Genomic DNA, 21,693 nt, shown 5'->3' on the forward strand with positions numbered 1-21,693 from the left:
CACAAAATATAGCTCAATGAATATTCTTTCTGGAAACATTTTATCAAACCCAGAAACACAAATTAATACTTAGCTTCAGGAAATGAAATATAAATTGTTAATTGCCTTTCCTGCTATGATCTTGCAATATAACTCACCTGGAGAACGTTTACTGAAAGGGTAACTGATTTAAAAGGTCCAATCATCTTAGCGTGGGGTTTTAAGCTTCTAGGGATGATAAAGAGCCTTTAAAGGAAAGGCACCTGTGCAAAAAAACCATTTCTATTTGAGAGACAGCAGTAGTTTTAATTTCCAAAACACATTTGGCCTCTCTGGTTCCCCAATAGCCATCATAGGCCTGAAGTCAGTGCTTTGTGGAGTTACCATATGGAGGCACTGGTTACTTTTCAGGCTCTGATTGCCAAAACCCCCCTGACACTGTAGAATTAAGAGATATACCAGCCAATTGCAACATATGAATCTTGTTTGGATCCTTATTTGAACAAATTGTAAGAAAAAAATTTGAGATAATCAGGGAAGTTTGAACACCAGATATGAGAGTACTAAGGAAGTATTAGTTTTCTAGGTGTGCTAACAATATTGTGCGGGCATATTAAAAACTGTCCTTATCTTTTAGAGACACACTGAAGTATTTACCAAGTGAATTTGCTTTGAAATACTCAAGAGGGTAATGGAAGAGAGTACAGAGGAAGGCAAGATAAGCTATGAGTTGATAATTGCTGAAGCAGTGGGATTTCATTATACTATTCTAGTTTTATATTATGTAAAATTTTCCATCAAAAAAAGTTATCCACATAGAAAACAAATGAATAAAATTTGAGGCAAAACCATCACAACCTACTTTAGATCTTGCTGACTGTTTTTCTTCTTCCGAGGGGGTTTCTTCTTCTTCGGTTTATTTGCGTTGGTATTATTTTGCTTATTGTTTACCCCAAAATGGCCTGCAGAGATATCACTCTGCAATAAGTTGACCAACAATGGGCTCGTTAGCGTGACATCCTTATTGACTGGGAAGCCTGGATTTTGACCACAGGACATCTGATTTCCATTGGGAGCTCCACTGAAAGGCGCATTGAAAGAAATCCCATGGCCTGAGAAGTGGTTTCCCGAGGCACTGTTTCCCTGCATGGCCTGTACATGAGGGGGGACCATGTTGGTTTGTTGCATGCTAACATCAGGCATCATCTGAGACAAACTGACATCATTATTTGCCGTAGTAGCAGGATCACCATGCTGCTGGGCCATGTGTGGGCTGGGCCCTGGTGGCCGCAGGACCTGCCCCTGAATCCCCATAACCTGAGATGGACTGTTGTTCACAGGCCCTTGCTGGGGCAACATCTGTCCTGACATCTGTCCCGTAAACTGCACCATATTTCCTTGCATGTTCGGAGTTGGTCCCCTCATTATCTGGGCTGGTCCCGGCATGACACTGGATTGGTTCTGAGTGTTAAACTGCTGCTTATTCCCCTGCATTTGATTGGTCATGATCTGCTCTATCATTGGGTTCTGTTGGAGCAAAACCTGTCCCTGAGGCCCCATCATCTGGTTATGTGGCGCCATCATTTGTGGACCCTGCTGGGAAAGCATCTGCTTGGGTGGGGTCATCCTTTGGGGCGAGGGCCCAAGATTTTGGCTCGGAGGGTTCACCATCATCTGGCCCTGTGGCATAAGCTGGGCCCTTGAAAGGATCATAGGGTTCTGAGGGTTCAAGGTTCCTTGTTGCTGGACCATCTGGCCCTGGGAGGGCACAATCTGCTGGTGCATGCCCATCAGTTGAGATGGTGGGCCCTGCTGGGGCTGGCCTTGCATGTTGCTGAGGTTCACTTGAGGAACCCCAGAACTACCAGCCTGCTGATTGTTCATGTTGCCATGAATTCCCATGAGGCTGGGCTGCATCATATTTGGTGGCCCGTGGGACACCTGCATCTGGTTTTGAGGAGGACCAGCTCCTTGACCACCTTAAAAAAAAAAAAAGTCATAGTTTCAGAAATATTTTTATCTTATTGGTATTAAGACACTCAAGTTACATTACTCAGAAAGACATCCATCACCCACATATCCACTGACCAACATAAATGTGCTGTTGACATACTTCCTGTGAGTTTTTTAAACTATGAAGATGTGGCTGTGGGATAAATGCTTACTTTCCCAATGACCATATAATAGAGAAGGAGAAAGTTTCTATAGTCCCATATGGTATCTTAAAGATTTAACATATCAAAGATTAAGAAAGTTTACTTTCTTTCAGATTAAATAATGAGAAAGGCAGCATCTCATTGTTTTAAAATGACTTGTAGTGGCGGGGCTCGGGTGGTTCATGCCTGTAATCCCAGCACTTTGGGAGGCTGAGGCAGGCGAATTGCTTGAGCCTGGGAGGTGGAGGTTGAAGTGAGCAAAGATCACGCCATTGCACTCCAGCCTGGTGACAGAGAGAAACCCTGTCTCAAAAATTAAATTAAATTAAATTTAAAAAGTACTATAGGCTAGTGAAATAACTCTGCTATAAATGAGCCAGAGAAACAAAGAATGTGAAGTGTCCTCTTAGGAAAACCTCAACAATGATGAGGACATTTAAAAATGCTTCTTGGAAAACTGTAATAATAATGACTCTCAAAGGCTATGTGTGTGATATCTGGATGCTGCACTTCAAAGAAAAGAACACCAAGGACAGGTTTCCTCTGCCCTGATGTGGTAAAAAGTAGTTAATCTTGATCTGGAAGCTGAGCCTCTGGTGGGAGCCAACTGACTAGATGACCCATCTGGAAGCTGCAAATCCTGCACGGTCCCTGGTGAATCATGTGGCACATGTCCTAGTCTTCTCAGCTATTTCTAATTTAGACAAAAGTTGCTACCCGCCTTGCTGTAGTGCTTATTTATTTACTGGGTCTTTGGGATTTTCCTATAGCTACTTGCATTATCTCCCCGTTTAATTGCATAACTTTGTAGTTTATTTTATCCCTTTTATTTTTCACTTTTTCTCTTGTTTTGTTTTTGAGACAGAATCTCGCTCTGGTGCAACCTCAGCTCATTGCAACCTCCACCTCCTGGGTTCAAGTGATTTTCATGCCTCAGCCTCCCCAGTAGCTGAAACTACAGGTGCACAACAGCACGCCTGGCTAACTTTTGTATTTTTAGTAGAGACAGGGTTTCACCATGTTGGTCAAGCTGGTCTCAAACTCCTGACCTCAGGTGATCCACCCGCCTCGGCCTCCCAAAGTGCTGGGATTACAGGCATGAGCCACCGCACTTGGCCTTATTTTTCATCTTTAAATGGGGACTAGAAAGTTCCCTATAATGAAGTTATGAAGCCAGTCCATGCTCCAACTATGAAGGCAGGGGACAAACTACCTTGTTCACACTATCCAGACTTTTCCTGAACTCCAAGGAAGATTTTCTAAACCAGCCTTATAAACTCAAAGTGGAACTCCATGACCACTGTATATGCTTGTATACACTAAATATACTGTGTATATTCACTCAACTGACAATTATTCATTAAGTACCTAATATGTGGAAGGCACTTTGGTGCTGAGGTAACATCAATAAATAAGACAGACCAAATCCCTGCATCCTTGGAGCCTACAGTCTAACTGGCAAGAGACACAATTAACAAACAGACAAGTATTTTTTCAGGAAGCGGTAAAAGCTAACAAGAGAAAGTAGGGTAAGAGAAGAGAAAGTAAGAGACAGGAGTAGTGCCACTTTAGATAGGATGGGGAAATTAAAACACATACATGTGGGCCAGGCACAGTGGCCTGTAATCCCAGCACTTTAGAAGGCCGAGGTGGGTGGATCACCTGAGGTCAGGAGTTCTAGACTAGCCTGGCCAACATGGTGACACCCCATCTCTACTAAAAATTAAAAAATTAGTGGGGCATGTAATCCCAGCTACTTGGGAAGCTGAAACAGAAAAACGCTTGAACCTGGGAGGCAGAGGCTACAGTGAGCCGAGACTGCACCATTGCACTTCAGCTTGGGCACAAGAGCAAAACTCCATCTCAAAAAACAAAAACAAAAACAAAAACAAAAACAAAAAGAAAACAAACGAAAAAATGTACACATGGAAGGTACTATATAAAAACACAAAATAGCTGTGATAGGGTGCAACAATGAGAAATGATTTTGTCATTGTTTTAAAACTTACTTTTTTTTTTTTAGATGGAGTCTCTCTCTGTTGCCCAGGCTGGAGTGCAGTGGTGTGATCTCAGCTCACCGCAACCCCTGCCTCCCAGGTTCAAGCGATCCTCCGTCTCAGCCTCTTAAGTAGCTGGGATTACAAGTGTGCGCTACCATGCCCGGCTAATTTTTTTGTATTTTTAGTAGAGACAGGGTTTCACCACGTTGGCCAGGATGGTCGCAAACTTACGATCTCAAGTGATCCGCCTGCCTCAGCCTCTCAAAGTGCTGGGATTATAGGCGTGAGCCACCGCACCCTGCCTGTTTTAAAACTTTCTATAAAAAAAAAATGAATTCGCCAGACGGTGGCTCATACCTGTAATCCCAGCACTCTGGGAGGCCGAGGTGGGTGGATCATGAGGTCAGGAGTTCAAGACCAGCCTGGCCAACATGGTGAAATCCCGTCTCTACTAAAAATACAAAAATTAGCCAGGCGTGGTGGCCGGTGCCTGTAATCCCAGCTACTCAGGAGGCTGAGGCAGAGAATTGCCTGAACCCGGGAGGTGGAGGCTGCAGTGAGCTGAGATCGTGCCACTGCACTCCAACCTGGGCGACAGAGCGAGTCTCCATCTCAAAAAACAAAACAAAACAAACAAAAAAAACCCATGAATTCATGTAACTCAGGAATGAAGTTTTGCTTTAGCAGATAGGGAAATTTAAACAGTTTGCACTACCCTTCCGTTTCCCTGCCAGAAATAGTGTGAACTTTTTTTGTAAAAGTCAGATTTTTGTCTCATTCCTTAGTGATTTACAATTAAAGTTGGAGTCACATTACTAAATTAACTCCAGTGGGGATGAGAATTCAGAAACTAGTTGCACTACCTCAGTCCAAACTGCTTCAACGAGAAAGGGTAAGAGGATTAGTCATGTGGTCCTTAAGCAACCAGAAACATGAAGTTTGAGCTTATACATTACTGCTTTGCAAATACTTTTTAGCCATTCCCCTGTATCTTATTTCCTCTCCAAAATTTCTTCTTTTTGTAGTACACTGTTGGTATTAAATCTGAACTGAAGAAGTTTGAAAAATATCACACTGTAAACCAGAATTCAGACACTCAGCATAAACAAAGCTTAACATGTATCATGTAGAAATGTAAAAAGTTGCAGTTGTCCAAATATGCCTCCATGCCTTTGTGTCTGTGGTTTTCATGTGCCAGAAATGCCTTTTTCCCTTTTACTACCTGAGCAAGCTCTAACTCAGGGGTCAGCAAACTATGGCCCTCCGCTGGTTTGTAAATAAACAAGTGCTTGGAATGCTGTCATGCTCGTTTGTTTATGTATTGTCTATGGCTACTTTCTGTGGTATCATAACAAAGTTGAGTAGCTCCAACAAGAGACTATATAACCTGAAAAGCCAAAAATATTTACTATCTGCCCCTTCAGAGAAAAAAAAAAAAAAAAACTGCTGATTCCTGCTCTAACTCAAGTTCCATCTCCTTTTAGATGTTTCTGAGTTCCTGTGACATTTTACCGACTTTTGATATATTGACAAAAGTTACTGCCCTGAAAGAATAATTATTTTGGGCTTGAAATTAAGGGGAGAGACCAAGACTTACTATTTATCTGTATACTCCTGTTGTCTATCAAGTCTACCACACAATGCTCAATAAATGCTGGCTGAACAAATCACAGAAAACAAACCTGCATGCTGAACATTTTGATTTGCTTGCAGCTGAGGGGCTCCTGAATTCCCAGGGGTGGTTGCTGTGGTCGAAGGCACCTGACCTTGCATAAAATTCGGATTGGCCTGTCCTGCTGAGAAGCCAGGTGGGAGGCGTTTAGGCATTCCTTAATAGAAAACAATGAGTAAGGCAGTTACCTAGCAAATTTATACTCTTGCTTAGATATGGAATGAATAAGGAAGGATGAGCTGCATGAAGTCTCCACTGGCTTAGCTCTCTCTGTCACACTGGTAGGATCTTTAATAATAAGGTTGGGAAAGATGGTTAAAAAAATCAACACAATCTCTTATATGAGGCATTGTCAAAATGAAAAATAAATACTAAAAAATTTACACTTAGAACATGCCAAGGAAAAGATGGCAATCTGCTCCCTAAATGTGATCTGAGGCCACGCCACAGCAAGGTTTGAGGGCTCACTTTTCTCTGTAATTAACAATGGACCCCAAAACTTTACATATTTTAACACAGGCACCAAAGGAATATGCTAAATTCTCTCATTTCAAACAAATTGATGTGAAATAGTATAAAACAAAGAGATGGGTCCTGATATTAAGGATAGATTGGTGATTTTTTTTCCTTTGAGGGAAACTGATGACAATCTCCTTTGCAGAAAATTTCCCCCCAATATTGTGCTTGTCTCTTTGGAAGAGACAGATTGGAAACAGTTCATGGGAGCTTCAAAGTGATGCTATCTTAAATCATTATGCTTTCCTCTCATAAGGTTTGCTGTGATTCTGACAGCTTTGGTACCAAAAACCATACTCTAATGGAATCTTTCTCAAGTATCAGTTCCTTTTTGGAAGGGCTAATTTTAGAAAATTTGTAATAACGAGAATCTCAGAACCCACTTATCATTTACAACACAGGCCTTGATGTGGCCAGATCACCTAGGTGAGCATATCATCTGCTCTATGAAAGCATCAAGACCTAAACTCACTTAAAAATTTATTATATTCATTCATTTATTTATTTACTTTTATTTTTATTTTTTGAGACAGAGTCTCGCTCTGTTGCCCAGGCTGGAGTGTGGTGGCACAATCTCGGCTCACTGCAACCTCCTCCTCCCAGGTTCAAGCAATTCTCCCTGCCTCAGCCTCCCGAGTAGCTGGGATTATAGGTGTGCACCACCACACCCGGCTAATTTTTGTATTTTCAGTCGAGATGGGGTTTCACCATGTTGGCTAGGCTGGTCTCGAACTCCTGACCTCAGGTGATTCACCCGCCTCGGCCTCCCAAAGTGCTGGGATTCAGGCGTGAGCCGCTGCGCCCAGCCACTTATTTTTTTAAGGGCCAAATTTTCAATGTCCTGAAAAACTCTTTGTAGACAAATATGCATTTGTCCTTTCTTTAACAGTGACAAGGCCCATTTTCATGCTCCCACTGTAATTATATCAGTAATCACATTTGCAGGAGGGACTACCCAGCTTCCACTGATCTGGGGCTAGATTCCCAGAACAGTGAAATTCAGAGCTGAAACATTCTTGCATTTTCTAAGAACTTCTTACGAATCAAATATTAGAGCCTGCATGTCAGCAAAATTAATTACAAGAGAGTGAAAGGCTGATGAGCAACTTAACTTCACCAGAAACCATGGGAACATGCCTTTGCTATGTTGCACTAAAGATGCAAGGATTTTTTTCTGGATAGGCAATGGGTGTCTTTTGGTGGGGGGTATGTTTATCAGATGACAGTATTACTGCTACTCTATACCTTACTGAAAAGCTCCAAGCACATTCATGTGCACTAGATCAATGATTAATAAGAATAAATAATAAATATGGAGATGGATAAGTTTTACTGTAATCGTTTTACCTCTCACACATTAAGCTCCATTGCTTTTTCTTCATACAAGAGGCACCTTACAAAATAAATAAATAAATCTCCTTTAGGTATAACTGGTGGAATTCCCTCTCTAAGGAGCAGGCATTGGCATTATAAAACTATAAAAGTCAATGATTTCTGAACTTATTCCCCTTTTAATACTTTAATCAAACTTAACAAGTACCATGCTTACTATTTTATTAACTAGGATTACAAAAATTGGTAACTAAAAGGGCCTTTTCTTCAATGAGACCCTGTTCTTTTTATTTCTGCTCTATTGCATAATCTTAATTTTTCAGCAACTCAGAAGTTTAAATTGTTAACAAAATGCATTTTTCTTCTGGACATTTTAATTTACTAGTAAAAGATCAAGCAAAAATAATTTGAAAAACAAAATGAACATCTCTACGTTGACTTTTACCTGAATTTCAGTTCAGAGAGCTAGCTTAAATTTAACTAGTAAGATGCTGCATAATGTATCAAGTTAACTAAGTTATATCAAGTGTCACCACCATATCCACAAAACCAAATAATTACATCCTTATTTCACTCCCTCCATTAACTCTAAAAACTGAAATTCTACTAAGATCTAGCTCCAGCAAATTTACCAACACAAATAGCTACAGTGTTCCTCACCTCCTAGGCCTGGATGTAAACTCTGTGGCCCCTGGTTTGGTGGTTGCTGCTGCATCACCATGAAGTTAGGTGGCACATTTCCCTGTTGAACCATAGGATTCCGACCCGGAGAGCTGACAGGCTGCTGAAATCCCTGGGGAAGTGGGTTATTTTGAGGTGGCCTTGGTCCCATCTGCTGCTGAGTTTGGTTAACCGTTGGGGAGGATGCAGGGGATCCCTGCTGGAAGGAGGAGGGTGAGGAGGCAGGAGACTTGTTGGTGAGGTGGGGCTGCTGCAGGGGAGTTGGGACCCTAGAGGGCCCTCCCTGCAAACTCTTCATCTGAGGAGCTGTGAACTGGCCTGGGTTGCTCATCTGAGGAAAGTTTGTGTGGGCTTGTGAGGCTTGCTGGCTGCCAAAGGGATATGGAGGGGGAGGGTGGGAAGGCGTCTGTACCGTAGCTAAGGATGGTCTTGCCTGGAGTTGCTGTTGCATTGGGCCAGGCAAGGGAGCCTTCTTCCACCCTTGGTTTGCAGTCATTGTGCCCAGAGAACCCTGGGCTGGAGGAGGTTGAAGGGCTCCAGAAGGCAGCTGGTTCCAGCCTGGAGGAACAGGCACCTGAGTTGGGGAAGTAAACTGGGGTCGAATTCCCTGTGGCTGTTGTTGCTGATGTTGCTGTGGGGGTCTTGCCTGCAACTGTTGTTGCTGCTGTTGCTGCTGCTGCTGCTGCTGCTGTTGTTGTTGTTGTTGCTGCTGCTGCTGCTGCAGCTGGGGAAAATTAGCTGGGTTCATTTGTCTGTTCACAGAGACAGGCTGCATTGGGTGGTGTGGGGGAGCTAAAGATCCTGAGGGATGACTTTGCTGCTGTATATGGAGCCCAGAGAGGAGTGGATCCATTGCATCTGTTTAAAGACAGTCAACAAAGCAATAATTAACCTACTGCAATCTAGATCCTAGAGCAGTGGCCTTTGTAATTCTGGATATATAGAGTAAAATCTGCTGCTGCTTGTGAATACCTTCTATGTGTGAAGCAACATACCAAGATGATGAATTCTGCCTTAAAAAGAGCCTGGTCAGTAGTGGACATTAAAAGCAAAATGTAAAACATGGAGAGCAGTATTTACCAAATCATATTCTGGAGAACTATGTTAATTAGCATTATAAGAAAACAAAACATTTAGGTTTGGGAAACAATGAACCTAACAAACTTAGATGGGTTTCTTCACTGCAGGGCTTTCAGTGCCTCCAATATGTGACTTTTGAATCTCCAGGAGGGAGGGTAAAGAATGATGCATTTACCAAATTTACTTGACTACAGAATTCTATGTAATGAGCATCTTGCAGGACTACGCAGGCCAAGGCATGCTTTTAGAAAAGTTAGGGTATAACTGATAAGAAAACAATGAGAAATTCTGAGAAGAAAATAACGACATTTAGCTTGAAGAAATCAGGTCATATTTTGTAAAGAAGGTGACAGTGTGAGTTTGGAAATTAGAAATTCAGCATCAGAGATAACTGAATTTTGTAATGATCTGTGCAGAAAGTTTCAGACTCTTCATCCTCAAAGATTGGAAGTCATTACCTGACTGAGAAGCAGGGCGAGGAGTCCTGGGCTGCAGCTCTGGATTGTGGCCTGGTGCCATCATGGAAGATGACACATTTCCACCCGGGGGTATCATAACAGTGGCAGGGTTGTTCATCCTTATTATTCCTAGAAAAAAGATCCCTAGAATAGAGTACTGGAATTGGCACAATTTTTGTTTTTTAATGAGTTATTTCAAGAATATGAAAAGATATGGAAAATTTGTTTTTTTTTTTTTTTTTGACAGGTCAAGCTCTGTTGCCCAGTCTGCCAAGTGGCACAATCACAGCTCACTGCCACCTCGACTTCTCGGGCCCAAGTGATCCTTCCGAGTCAGCCTCCCAAGTAGCTGGGACCATGGGCACATGTCACTGGGACCATAGGCACACACCACTGTGTCCAGCTAATTATTCTATATTTTGTAGAGATGGGGTCGCTATGTTGCCTAGGCTGGTCTTGAATTCCTGGGCTCAAGCGATCCTCCAGCCCAGCCCTCCCAAAGTGCTGGGACCACAGGCATGAGCTACTGCACCCGGCCTGGAAGTTTCTACACCCATCATCTACCTTTTTTTTTTTTTTTTTTTTTTTTGAGGCGGAGTCTTCACTCTGTCGCCCAGGCTGGAGTGCAGTGGCGCGATCTCGGCTCACTGCAAGCTCCGCCTCCCGGGTCCGCGCCATTCTCCTGCCTCAGCCTCCCAAGTAGCTGGGACTACAGGCGCCCGCCACCGCGCCCGGCTAATTTTTTGTGTTTTAGTAGAGACGGGGTTTCACCGTGTTAGCCAGGATGGTCTCGATCTCCTGACCTCGTGATCCGCCCGCCTCGGCCTCCCAAAGTGCAGGGATTACAGGCGTGAGCCACCGCGCCCGGCCTTACCTTTTTTTTAAATTTAAAAAATTTGCTCTTATCTCCTTCAGATATATATGTAGATACAGCAGAAGCCCCCTACTCCTTCCATTCCACCTCCTCCCTGTTATTGCAGTTGGGGTTAACAGTTCTGTGCATGTTTATTGACCTTTTCTGTATCTGTAGGTAAACTGCAATTTTTCTGTAGGTAAACAGCATTTTTTGTATGCTTTTAATCTTTGTATAAATGGCACCTTACTATATGCATTCTTCATCAGCTTCCTTTTTCACTTAATGTTATTTTTTGAGATTCACATCTCTCTTGACTGTTACAAGGGCTCCATCATATAGAACCATATATCCACCCTTCTGCTGATGAATACTAAGGTTTTATTTTTCCTTTATTCTTATAATTTTGCAATGTTGTGTATTTGTCATGAATTCTTGTGGACATATGAGAGTGTTTTTACACTATATACTTAGAATTGCTAGGTTTTAAAGTCTAAGCATCTTTACGTATACTAGATATTGGTAAACTGCTCTCAAAAGTTGGTTATACCAATTTATACTCAAACTAGCAGTTTGAGAACTCCTCTTTCTCCACATCTGAAAATTTCTGATACTGCTAAACTTTTCAGAATTTATCATCCATGCTCCTGAGAACAGGCCAGGCATGGTAGCTCATGCCTGTAATCCCAGAGCTTGTGGAGGCCAAGGTGGGAGGACTGCTTGAGGCCAGGAGTTTGAGACCAGCCTGGGCAACATAGCAAGATCCCATCTCTACAAAAAATAAAAAAAATCAGCCAGTGTGGTGGCAAGCGCCTGGATTCCTAGCTATTTAGGACACGGAGGCAGGAGGATCACTTGAGCCCAGGAGTTTGAGGCTGCAGTGAGCTATGATCATGCCACTGCTCTCCAGCCTAGGCAACAGGGTAAGAGCCTGTCTTCAAGAAAAAAAGGGATAACCACCTATACTTATTCTCTTTTCCTTTCCTTGGCTACAGAATTCTCTGTCATGGAGCATCTTGCAGGACTAAGTAGGCCAAAGCACACTTTTAGGAATGTTGAGGTATGAATAAGAGAACAATGAAAAATTCTAAAATGAAAATGATGACATTTAGCTTGAAGGGCAGATTTTGTGACATCTTTGATTTTTGGCATCGAGGTGAAAATAACCTCAAAATGACTGGGAAAGCATCTTTCTTCTTTTTCTGTGCTCTGTGTATCTGTTCTTTAAATGTTTGATAAAACTTTCCTGTAAAACCATCTGGGACTATAGGTCATACTAATTGATTTACAGGGAAACAGATTTTTATTTCAATTTCTTAAATGGTTACAGACTTTTCAAGTTTTCAATGCCTTATTAAAAGTCAATTTTTATTAAATTATAATTTTGCCAACACTAAAATTTATTAGCATAAAGTTAACTGTGGAATATCTTTTCCATTCTTTTAAAAAAAATGATACATAACTCATATACTATAATATTCACCTTTTAAAATTTGTACTTTTTTCATTCTTTACATTGTTTGTGCCCTCTTTTCTTCTTTGGTGGTCTTACCACATTCATAAGTTTTAGCTGTCCTTTCAAAGAAACATCTTTTGGGCCAGGGATGGTGGCTCACGCCTGTAATCCCAGCACTTTGGGAGGCTGAGGCAGGTGGATCACTTGAGGTCAGGGGTACGAGATCAGCCTGGTCAACATGGTGAAACCCCCCTATTTCTTCTAAAAATACAAAAATTAGCCGGGCAAGGTGGCAGGCGCCTGTAATCCCAGCTACTCAAGAGGCTGAGGCAGGAGAATCTTTTGGTTTTGCTGTTCCATTGTTTTTTTGATTCATATTTTACTTATCTCTGTTCTTATCTGTATAATTTCCCTCATAACTTACTGCTCTGCTCAATTCTTAAGTCAGACACTTAGTTTGTTAATTTTCAGTTGGTGTTCTTTCTTCATTAATACCAATTTCTGAAGGCTTAAAATTTCTTCCAAGTGTTGTATTGGCCACATCTCACAAATTTCAGTATATATTATTCTCATAATTCCATTCTAAATATTGTCTAATTTCCATCAGGATTGCTTTTTTAAATCACTAAGTATTTATAATGCATTACCACATTTCCAAAAATATGGGATATTTTGGTTGCGTTTTTTTTTTTGCCACTGACTTGACCTAACAGCACTGCGGTTAGAGAACAGGATCTGTGTGATATTAATATGTGGTATTTACTGAAACTTGCTCTTGGAATAATCCCTGGTCTGTATAAATTTTCCATTTATGCTTGGGAATATTAAGAATTCTTGAATTATGACTGCACTTTTATTTTTTTTTTGTTTTTTCTTCGAGATGGAGTCTCATTCTGTTGCCCAGGCTGGACAGCAGTGGTGTGATTTTGGCTCACCACAACCTCCACCTCCCAAGTTCAAGTGATTCTCCTGCCTCAGCCTCCCAAGTAGTTGGGACTATAGGCACATGCCACCATGCCTGGCTAATTTTGGTATTTTTAGTAGAGACAGGGTTTCACTATGTTGGCCAGGCTGGTCTTGAACTCCTGACCTCGTGATCTGCCTGCCTCGACCTCCCAAAGTGCTGGGATTATAGGCGTGAGCTACCATGCCCGGCTGACTGCATGGTTTCTATGTATGTCCATTATATAAAAGGTATATTGTTATTCAAGCTTTCCTTTATCCTTACTAATTTTTTACAAACTTGGCCATCAATTACTCAGAGGTGTGTTAAATCTCCCCTAAGGTTTGCTATTTACATGCAATTCTTAAATGTTTTGAGGCTAGGTTGTTAAGTACATAAGAGTTTAGCAACTTCCTGGTGAATTTTTCCTTTTACATTATATAGTGGCCCTATTTACCTTCAGTGATGCTTTTTATTTTAATGTCTGTTTTATCTGATAAAAATATTATTATACTTTTCTTGGTTAATAGTCACCTTGTTAATCTTTCTATCTTTCTAACTTTGAACCTTCTGAGTCCTTATATTTTATGTGTTTCCTGTAACAGCACATAGGTAAACCTGAGAATACTACTCTGATTAATCATTTCCTTTTTATCAGTGTTCATAATCCATTTACCTTTATTGTTAATTACTAGTATAATTTTATTTATTTTGTCATTTTATGATTTCTATTTACCCTTTTTTTCTGTGCTGTCTTCCTATTTTTCCTGAATATTACTGGATTAATTTTTTTCATCATGGTCTTCCTCTTTAATCCTCTACTACTAGTTTAGAAGTTATATATTCCATTCACATTATTTTACTGGTATCTTTAAAATGTCAACAGACATATCTCACTTAAAGTTTAAAGACAATATATGATCATCATTATTACTAAATAAGTCAAGGCTTATTTAGATTTACCCCATGCTTATCAATTAGTTAGCTCACCATTCCTTCTTAGATCTTATTTCTTCCATCTTAGGTTCAATTTTCTTCTTCCTGAAGTACATCCTTGAGCAGTTCAATTAGCAAGGGTCTGTTAATGGTAAATTCTCTTAGTCTCTTTGAAAAGCTCTTTATTTCATACTACTCTTGATAGTATAGCTATGTTTAAAATTCTAGGCGGTCAATTATTTTCTCAGCACTTTGAAAAAATTATTCCAATGTTTCCTGGCCTCCAATGCTGCTGTTGAGAAATCAAGGAAAGCTGATAGTCTTTCCTTTGCAAATAATAGGTCTTTTCTTTTAGGTTGCTTTTAGCATTCTGTTTTTCAATGTTCTAAAGTTTTTTTTGTTTTGTTTTGTTTTGTTTTTGAGACGGAGTCTCACTCTGTTGCCCAGGCTGGAGTGCAGTGGCCGAATCTCAGCTCACTGCAAGTTCCGCCTTTCGGGTTCACGCCATTCTCCTGCCTCAGCCTCCCGAGTAGCTGGGACTACAGGCGCCCGCCACCTCGCCTGGCTAGTTTTTTGTATTTTTTAGTAGAGACGGGGTTTCACCGGGTTAGCCGGGATGGTCTCGATCTCCTGACCTTGTGATCCACCCATCTCGGCCTCCCAAAGTGCTGGGATTACAGGCTTGAGCCACCGCGCCCGGCCCTGAAGTTTTATAATATTGTGTCTAGATGCAGATTTATTTTTATTTTGTAGTGCTCAGAATTACTGGGCTTCTGAATCTGAGGACTTACGTCTTTCATCCATTCTGGAAAAATTTTAGCCATTCTCTGACTGTCATCCCTCCTCAATTTCTTTAACTTCTTCAGGAACTCTTTTCAAACATGTTAAACCTTCTCATTTTATCCTTCTTGTCTCTTGACCTCTTTCATATTTCCATCTCTTTTTCTCTGCTGCATCCTAAGTGATTTATTCAAATTCACCTTTCAATCCAGCTATTTCTAATTTGCTGAATAAGTTATTCACTTTATTTTTAAATTTCTGTAAGTTCTGTTCCCCCATCTCTCCTTATGTTTTAATAGTGTCTTGTTTTCTTATGATTCTCGTAATTGTTAATACTCTGATATTCCTATTACCTAAAATTCTGGAGGGAGTGAGTCTAATCCTAAATTGTATAAATTCAGAATATAAGCTCATTTATATCAGGTTTTAACTAGAAGTCTGCAATGACTAGGGTTGAGAATATGCCCCTCCACAGCTTCAACAGTTATCACCAGTCTAGACCCACCTAATGTTAATGACTTAGCCTGTTAATGGGTATTCACTAACATATTAAATGTCCAAAATGCAAGAGGGTAGAGAAGACAATTCCACAACACCCATTTTCCCACCTCATGTCTACAGCCCCAGCAAACACAGACAAATTTCCTATTAATTTCCCATTAATTTCCCTATGCCAGAGGGTGACATTTTCCTAATCTATCTTTCACTGAAAATTCTGGTTTCATGAGGAATTTTGAATTCTAACTTGCTTCTTCATGTTGACCCAAGGCTTTATTTTTTATCCCTTCCCGGCCATTAAAACCCAAATGCTTTAGACCCTGCAGAATCTCATTTGTTTACTGCCGTTTAAATATTCATCTTTGACTTTTTTTTTTTTTGGTCTAGGGAGTTCCTCTACTTTCTTTCCCTACCCCTCTGCTTCCAAGCCCAGCTACACTTTTTTTTTTTTTTTTTTTTTTGGACATGGAGTCTTGCTCTGTCACCCAGGCTGGAGTGCAGTGGCGCCATTTTGGCTCACTGCAAGCTCCGCCTCCAGGGTTCACGCCATTCTCCTGCCTCAGTCTCCCAAGCAGCTGGGAATACAGGCACCCGCCACCACACCCGGCTAATTTTTTGTATTTTTAGTAGAGACAGAGTTTCACCGTGTTAGCCAGGATGGTCTCGATCTCCTGACCTCATGATCTGCCCGCCTCGGCCTCCCAAAGTGCTGGGATTACAGGCGTGAGTCACCGTGCCCGGCCGCCCAGCTACATATTAAATGTTATAGGCAGGGCGCAGTGGCTCACGCCTGTAATCCCAGCACTTTGGGAGACTGAGGCGGGTGGATCACTTGAGGTCAGGAGTTCGAGACCAGCCTGGCCAAGACACTGAAACTACTAAAAATACAAAAATTAGCCAGACATGGTGGTGGGCACCTGTAATCCCAGCTGCTAGGGAGGGTGAGGCAGAGAATTGCTTGAACCTGGGAGGCAGAGCTTGCAGTAAGCCGAGATCACACAACTACACTCCAGCTTTGGTGACAGAGCGAGACTTTGTCTCAGAAAAAAAAAAAAAAAAAAGTTGTATTTTAAGGTATTTTGTAGTTGGAGAGGACAGTTAGGCTAATGTTTATCTGTTGAAACTGGATTTGTTTCTGAGGAATTGCACCTGGTTTTTTAAAGATGGTAGTTAGACAATTAAGAAAGCTCTCACGAGGGCTTGGTGTGGTGGCTCACGCCTGTAATCCCAGCACTTTGTGAGGTCTAGGCAGGTGGATCACCTGAGAGCAGGAGTTCGAGACCAGTCTGGCCAACATGGTGAAATCCCATCTCTATTAAAAATATAAAAATTAGCCAATTAGCCAGGTGTGGTGGCACCCGCCTGTAATTCTAGTCACTCTCGAGGCTGAGGTGAGAGGATCACTTGAACTCAGGAGGTGGAGGCTACAGTGAGCTGAGATCATGCCACTGTACTCCAGCCTGGGTGACAGAGTGAGACTCCTTCTCAAGAAAAAAAAAAAAGAGAGAGAGAGAAAGCTCTCGTAAGATAAGAAACAGGTTTTTGGCCGGCGCGGTGGCTCACGCCTGTAATCCCAGCACTTTGGGAGGCCAAGGCAGGCGGATTACGAGGTCAGGAGATCCACACCATCCTGGCTAACACAGTAAAACCTCATCTTTACTAAAAATACAAAAAAAAAAATTAGCTGGGCGTGGTGGCAGTCGCCTGTAGTCCCAGCTACTCGGGAGGCTGAGGCAGGAGAATGGCGTGAACCCAGGAGGTGGAGCTTGCAGTGAGCCAAGATCGCGTCACTGCACTCTAGCCTAGGCAACAGAGCGAGAGTCCATCTCAAAAAGAAAAAAAGGTTTTCTTGGTCCATAATAAGCTTCCTAATCCCAGAAAATTTCAAGTATATGCTGACTACATGTTCAATAGTGACACTATAACATGCATTCCAGTACTAGATGGGAATCTGCACAAGATCCAAGGTTCTCATCTAGGGGAAATTTTGTCCCCCAAGGGACATTTGGTAATGTCGGGAGACATTTTTAGGTGGCACAACTGCAGGGAAGTAGTGGTGCTATTGGCATCTGGTGGGTAGAAGCCACGGATGCTACTAAACATCCCACAACACACAGGACAGTCTCCCACAGCAAAAAATTATTGGCCCCAAATATCAACAGTGTTGAAGCTGAGAAACTTGAATTAAATGACCACTATGGTATCTAACAAATCTTTGAATTCTATAAGGCTATGAAAAAAAAACAGGCTATGGATTTAGTTTTAATTGCAAAAGACTCTTATTAGTAAACTTTCTGTTCCCCACGCTAAGAAAGTAGTACTAAGAATGACTGAAAAACCAACTGCTGTAGATACACAATTCTAAAGTTATTTATTATAGTTTTAGAAGAGATTTAAGGTCTCTTTCCCCAGAAAAATTTAGCTGTTTAACCTAATATTAAACTTTGTTTGCATCCTTCAAGTCTCAATAGACAACAGAGAAAAGCAATCCTAAAATATGCTTGGCAGTAAAGAAAGATATCTTGGGGGTTAAAATGTTACTATTACTACAGGTCATTACTAATTGATTATTCCTGAAACTTTATACCATACACATTATCTCAATCTGAGTCCTTCATTAAATACAAATCTAACCTGATTTCAATCTAAAGCTTCTCAGTTTCCTAGGTTGATAACCAACTATAGTACTATAATTGGCTGGGTACGGTGGCTCAGTTCATGTCTGTAATCCCAGCACTTTGGGAGGCTGAGGGGGCAGATCACTTGAGCCCAGGAGTTAAACCAGCCTGGTCAACATGGCAGAACCCTGTCTCTACAAAAAAAACAAAACAAAACAAAACAAAAATAAGCCGGGTGTAGTCCCAGCTACTGAAGGGCTGAGACAGGAGGAACACTTGACCCTGTCTCAAAAAAAAAAAAAAGAAAAAAAAGCACTATAATTTACATGCACTTCTTAGGGATACTTAGTAAACATGCTTGCTATCTGCCAGATACTAGCCTAAGAGAGCTTGTAATTACAGTACTAATAACAATTAAGTGGAGTCTTAACATTTTAAGCCTAGAAGGGATCTCTAGCATTGTTTCTAGAACATAATTAAAGATGTTTATAGGCAACTAGGGTCAGTAAATATTAAGTCCTTTGGAAAAGAGTTGAGACTAGAACCCAGATTTCCTGATTTATTCATTCTTTCATTAACTATACGTAACTATATGGTAACTATAGGTTTATTCATTCTTTCATTAACTATATGTAACTTGGCTAGGCTTTTCCCACTCTGCTTCTGGCCCATGTCTTTCCAGTAGTGGCAACAGTGTCGTCTATAATTTCTCATAAAGCTACCTTAACACCAAATGCTCAGACTTCTGTGGGGAACTACATCTATGTACACAATACCAGGCTGGATATTTTACATCTATTATATGGTATTCCACAACAGCCCAACAGCACAGGTCCTGACATATATTTTCCTAAGTCCTAACAAGAACTTAGGAAATGTTTGCTGCACTGCTCAGGGCCCTTCTACCTTCAAGCACGAGCTCAAAAGATGGTAGGTATTATTATTTCATTTTATTGTGAAGAAAGTATTGCTTGGGGAAGTATAGTAACTAGCATGAGGTAACCAGTAAATGGTAGTACCAGAATAAAAACCTAGTTCAATTCTATGATCAATTCATTAGTTACAGTTCAGAATAGCATGTTTTTTTGTTTTGAGACAGAGTCTCGCACTGTTTCCCAGGTTGGAGTGCGGTGGTGCAATCTCGGCTCACTGGAACCTCTGCCTCCCAGGTTCAAGTGATTCTCCTGCCTCAGCTTCCTGAGTAGCTGGGATTATAGGCACCTACCACCACACCTAGCTAATTATTGTATTTTTAGTAGATATGGGGTTTCACCATCTTGGCCAGGCTGGTCTTGAACTCCTGACCTCAGGTGATCCACCCACCTCGGCCTCCCAAAGTGCTGGGACTACAGGCGTGAGCCACCGTGCCCGGCCAAGAATAGCACCTTATAAATTGAGCTCCTCTATACTGCTGCATTTCTCTAAGAGCTACTGGGGTAGAGTGGGAAGGGAATGACTGGGTAAGCAGATTCTTACTCAGGTTCAACCACAGCAGCTGTGCTTTTCTGTTTTATTTGAATAAAGGGTCCTGCAGCTGAAAAAATTTGAAAGCCACTAGTGCAGTGAAAAAAGCACTAAATTGGGCATTAGAAGATCTGTGATACTAGTTTATTGCTCCTTGACCCTGGGCAAATCACTTCCTTTATGTGAGTTCCACAGCTTCCTCAGCTGTAAATGACAATCAGCTCAATTCTAATATTCTGATATTCACAGAATATTGAGTTCAATCTCTGAAGAAGAGATTTCAAGATTACTAGAAAAGGAAGCAATTTATAACTCTCAAATTCTAAACACGTAAAAACTCATATTCTTCCACATACATCTTCAGATTCCACATAAACACACAAGAATTCAATTTACAGATATTCTCAGCCTCAGAGAAAGTGGGAGTTGGAAAGCTACATTCTCCATTGTACTATTAATATTAACATAATGAGGGTAGAAAATGTCTCATTCATTTCTATTTCCAACAGCACAGGTCCTGTCACACAACAAGAAGTCAATAAATGTTTGCTGCATGGCTCAGTGTTCATCAACCTTTAAGCATGAGACCAAAAGATTGCAAAGATGCTTCATGCTGTGACCCCTAGCCTCCAGGAATGACTCATGTCTAGCTTTCCTGATTCAACAAATAGAGATGTAAGTATGCCATGAACCCCCACCTATCTTGCAGGGCTCAAATGATCAAATAAGCCAAAAAGGAAACTAGTAAAATGTCATACAATTGAGTCGGAGGTCGTACCTGGACCACCTGCCATGGGAAATCCCGCCTCCATCCTAACTGAATTTCCGGCTCCGATGGGTCCATTCATTCTCACATCTTGGCTTCGGTTCTGAGCCAAAGCCAGGTTGATAGCACCTTCCCCTGAGAATGACAGTCAAGTGATAAAAAGGAAATCATTAGAATAAAATGCAAATTTTGTTTATAGACAGCTATGTAAGTGCTGTAGTTATCCGTGCTTTTGAAGAATTATGGTTAGTTTACCACCAGAACAATGGTGGGTTCAATGTAGATGGGTCTTTCTTCAACCCATCTGAGTAGGTTTCATTAAGCACAAGGAGATATAACCAATTCTTGTAATAAGGAAGCAGGGTGACCATGAATGATGCTTAGTATCAACAGAGATCCTGGAACTCTGAATATTTATTTTCAACCATCTTACCAACTGTGTGTGTGGGGGGTGTGTGTGTATAATGGAAGAAAATGTTCTCAAAAACTTTCAAAATCCTAGACTTTCTTTTGATAATTTATGATCAGAAGGTAGATATTAAATATAAGTAGGTTTAATGAATAAAGAACATATACTGGTGCAGGGATACTAGCACTTGTGAACAAAATGCCACTTCCATTCAATAACTGCAACATAAACCTATATCCAGCAGGAAAAAAATCATGCAATGAAGAGCAGATAGGTTGCTACAAATCTACTTTCTGAGACACCAAATGACAGGACCAGTATTTGTATAGGTTTTTGTTTATTGAGACGGGGTCTCACTTTGTCACCCAGGCTGGAGTGCAGTGACACAGTCATATAGCTCACCACCGCCTTAAATTCCTGGGCCTAAAGGGTCCTCCTGCCTCAGCCTTCTGAGTTGCTGGGACCACAGGCACATAACAGTATGTCCGGCTATGTATAGGATTTTCCTTTTTTTTTTTTTTTTTTGAGACCGAGTCTCACTTTGTTGCCCAGGCTGGAGTGCAGTGGTGCAATCTTGGCTCATTGCAAGCTCCCCCTCCTGGGTTCACGCCATTCTCCTGCCTCAGCCTCCTGAGTAGCTGGGACTACAGGCACCCGCCACCACACCCGGCTAATTTTTTTGTATTTTTAGTAGAGATGGGGTTTCACTGTGTTAGCCAGAATGGTCTCGATCTCCTGACCTTGTGATCCACCCAGCTCAGCCTCTCAAAGGGCTGGGATTACAGACATGAGCCACCGCACCTGGCCTTTCTTTTTTTTTTTTGAGAAGGGGTTTTACTCTGTCGCTCAGGCTAGAGTGCAGTGGTGTGATCTCAGCTCACTGCAACCTTCGTCTCCTGGGTTCAAGGGATTCTCCTACCTCAGCCTCCTGAGTAGCTGGAATTACAGGCACCCACCACCACGCCCAGATAATTTTTGCACTTTTAGTAGAGACAGAGTTTCACCATGTTGGCCAGGCTGGTCTCCAACTCCTGCCCTCATGTGATCACCCACCTCGGCCTCCCAAAGTGCTGGGATTATAGGCATGAGCCACCGT

At 41.5% G+C, this 21,693-nt stretch overlaps 1 protein-coding gene across 10 annotated transcripts in view; it reads right to left on the reverse strand.

The window, feature by feature from the left end:
- The window catches only part of NCOA6 (nuclear receptor coactivator 6), a 118,013-nt gene that overhangs the window by 36,043 nt on the left and 60,277 nt on the right, over positions 1-21,693 (reverse strand). For 7 of the 10 annotated variants that reach the window (XM_009216265.4, XM_009216272.4, XM_009216271.4 and 4 more), the window contains 5 exons: positions 20,201-20,323; positions 9,875-10,003; positions 8,316-9,194; positions 5,818-5,964; positions 842-1,958 (listed from right to left, as the gene is read on the reverse strand). In XM_009216265.4, coding sequence (XP_009214529.1) covers positions 842-1,958; positions 5,818-5,964; positions 8,316-9,194; positions 9,875-10,003; positions 20,201-20,323 — 2,395 coding nt within the window. Of the gene's footprint in view, positions 1-841; positions 1,959-5,817; positions 5,965-8,315; positions 9,195-9,874; positions 10,004-14,116; positions 14,205-20,200; positions 20,324-21,693 lie in introns of those variants that run through there. The other 3 variants (XM_021921112.2, XM_009216267.4, XM_009216266.4) reach the window with 3 other exon arrangements.

The sequence above is a fragment of the Papio anubis genome, chromosome 16, assembly GCF_008728515.1.
Source record: "Papio anubis isolate 15944 chromosome 16, Panubis1.0, whole genome shotgun sequence".
Taxonomy (NCBI): domain Eukaryota; kingdom Metazoa; phylum Chordata; class Mammalia; order Primates; family Cercopithecidae; genus Papio; species Papio anubis.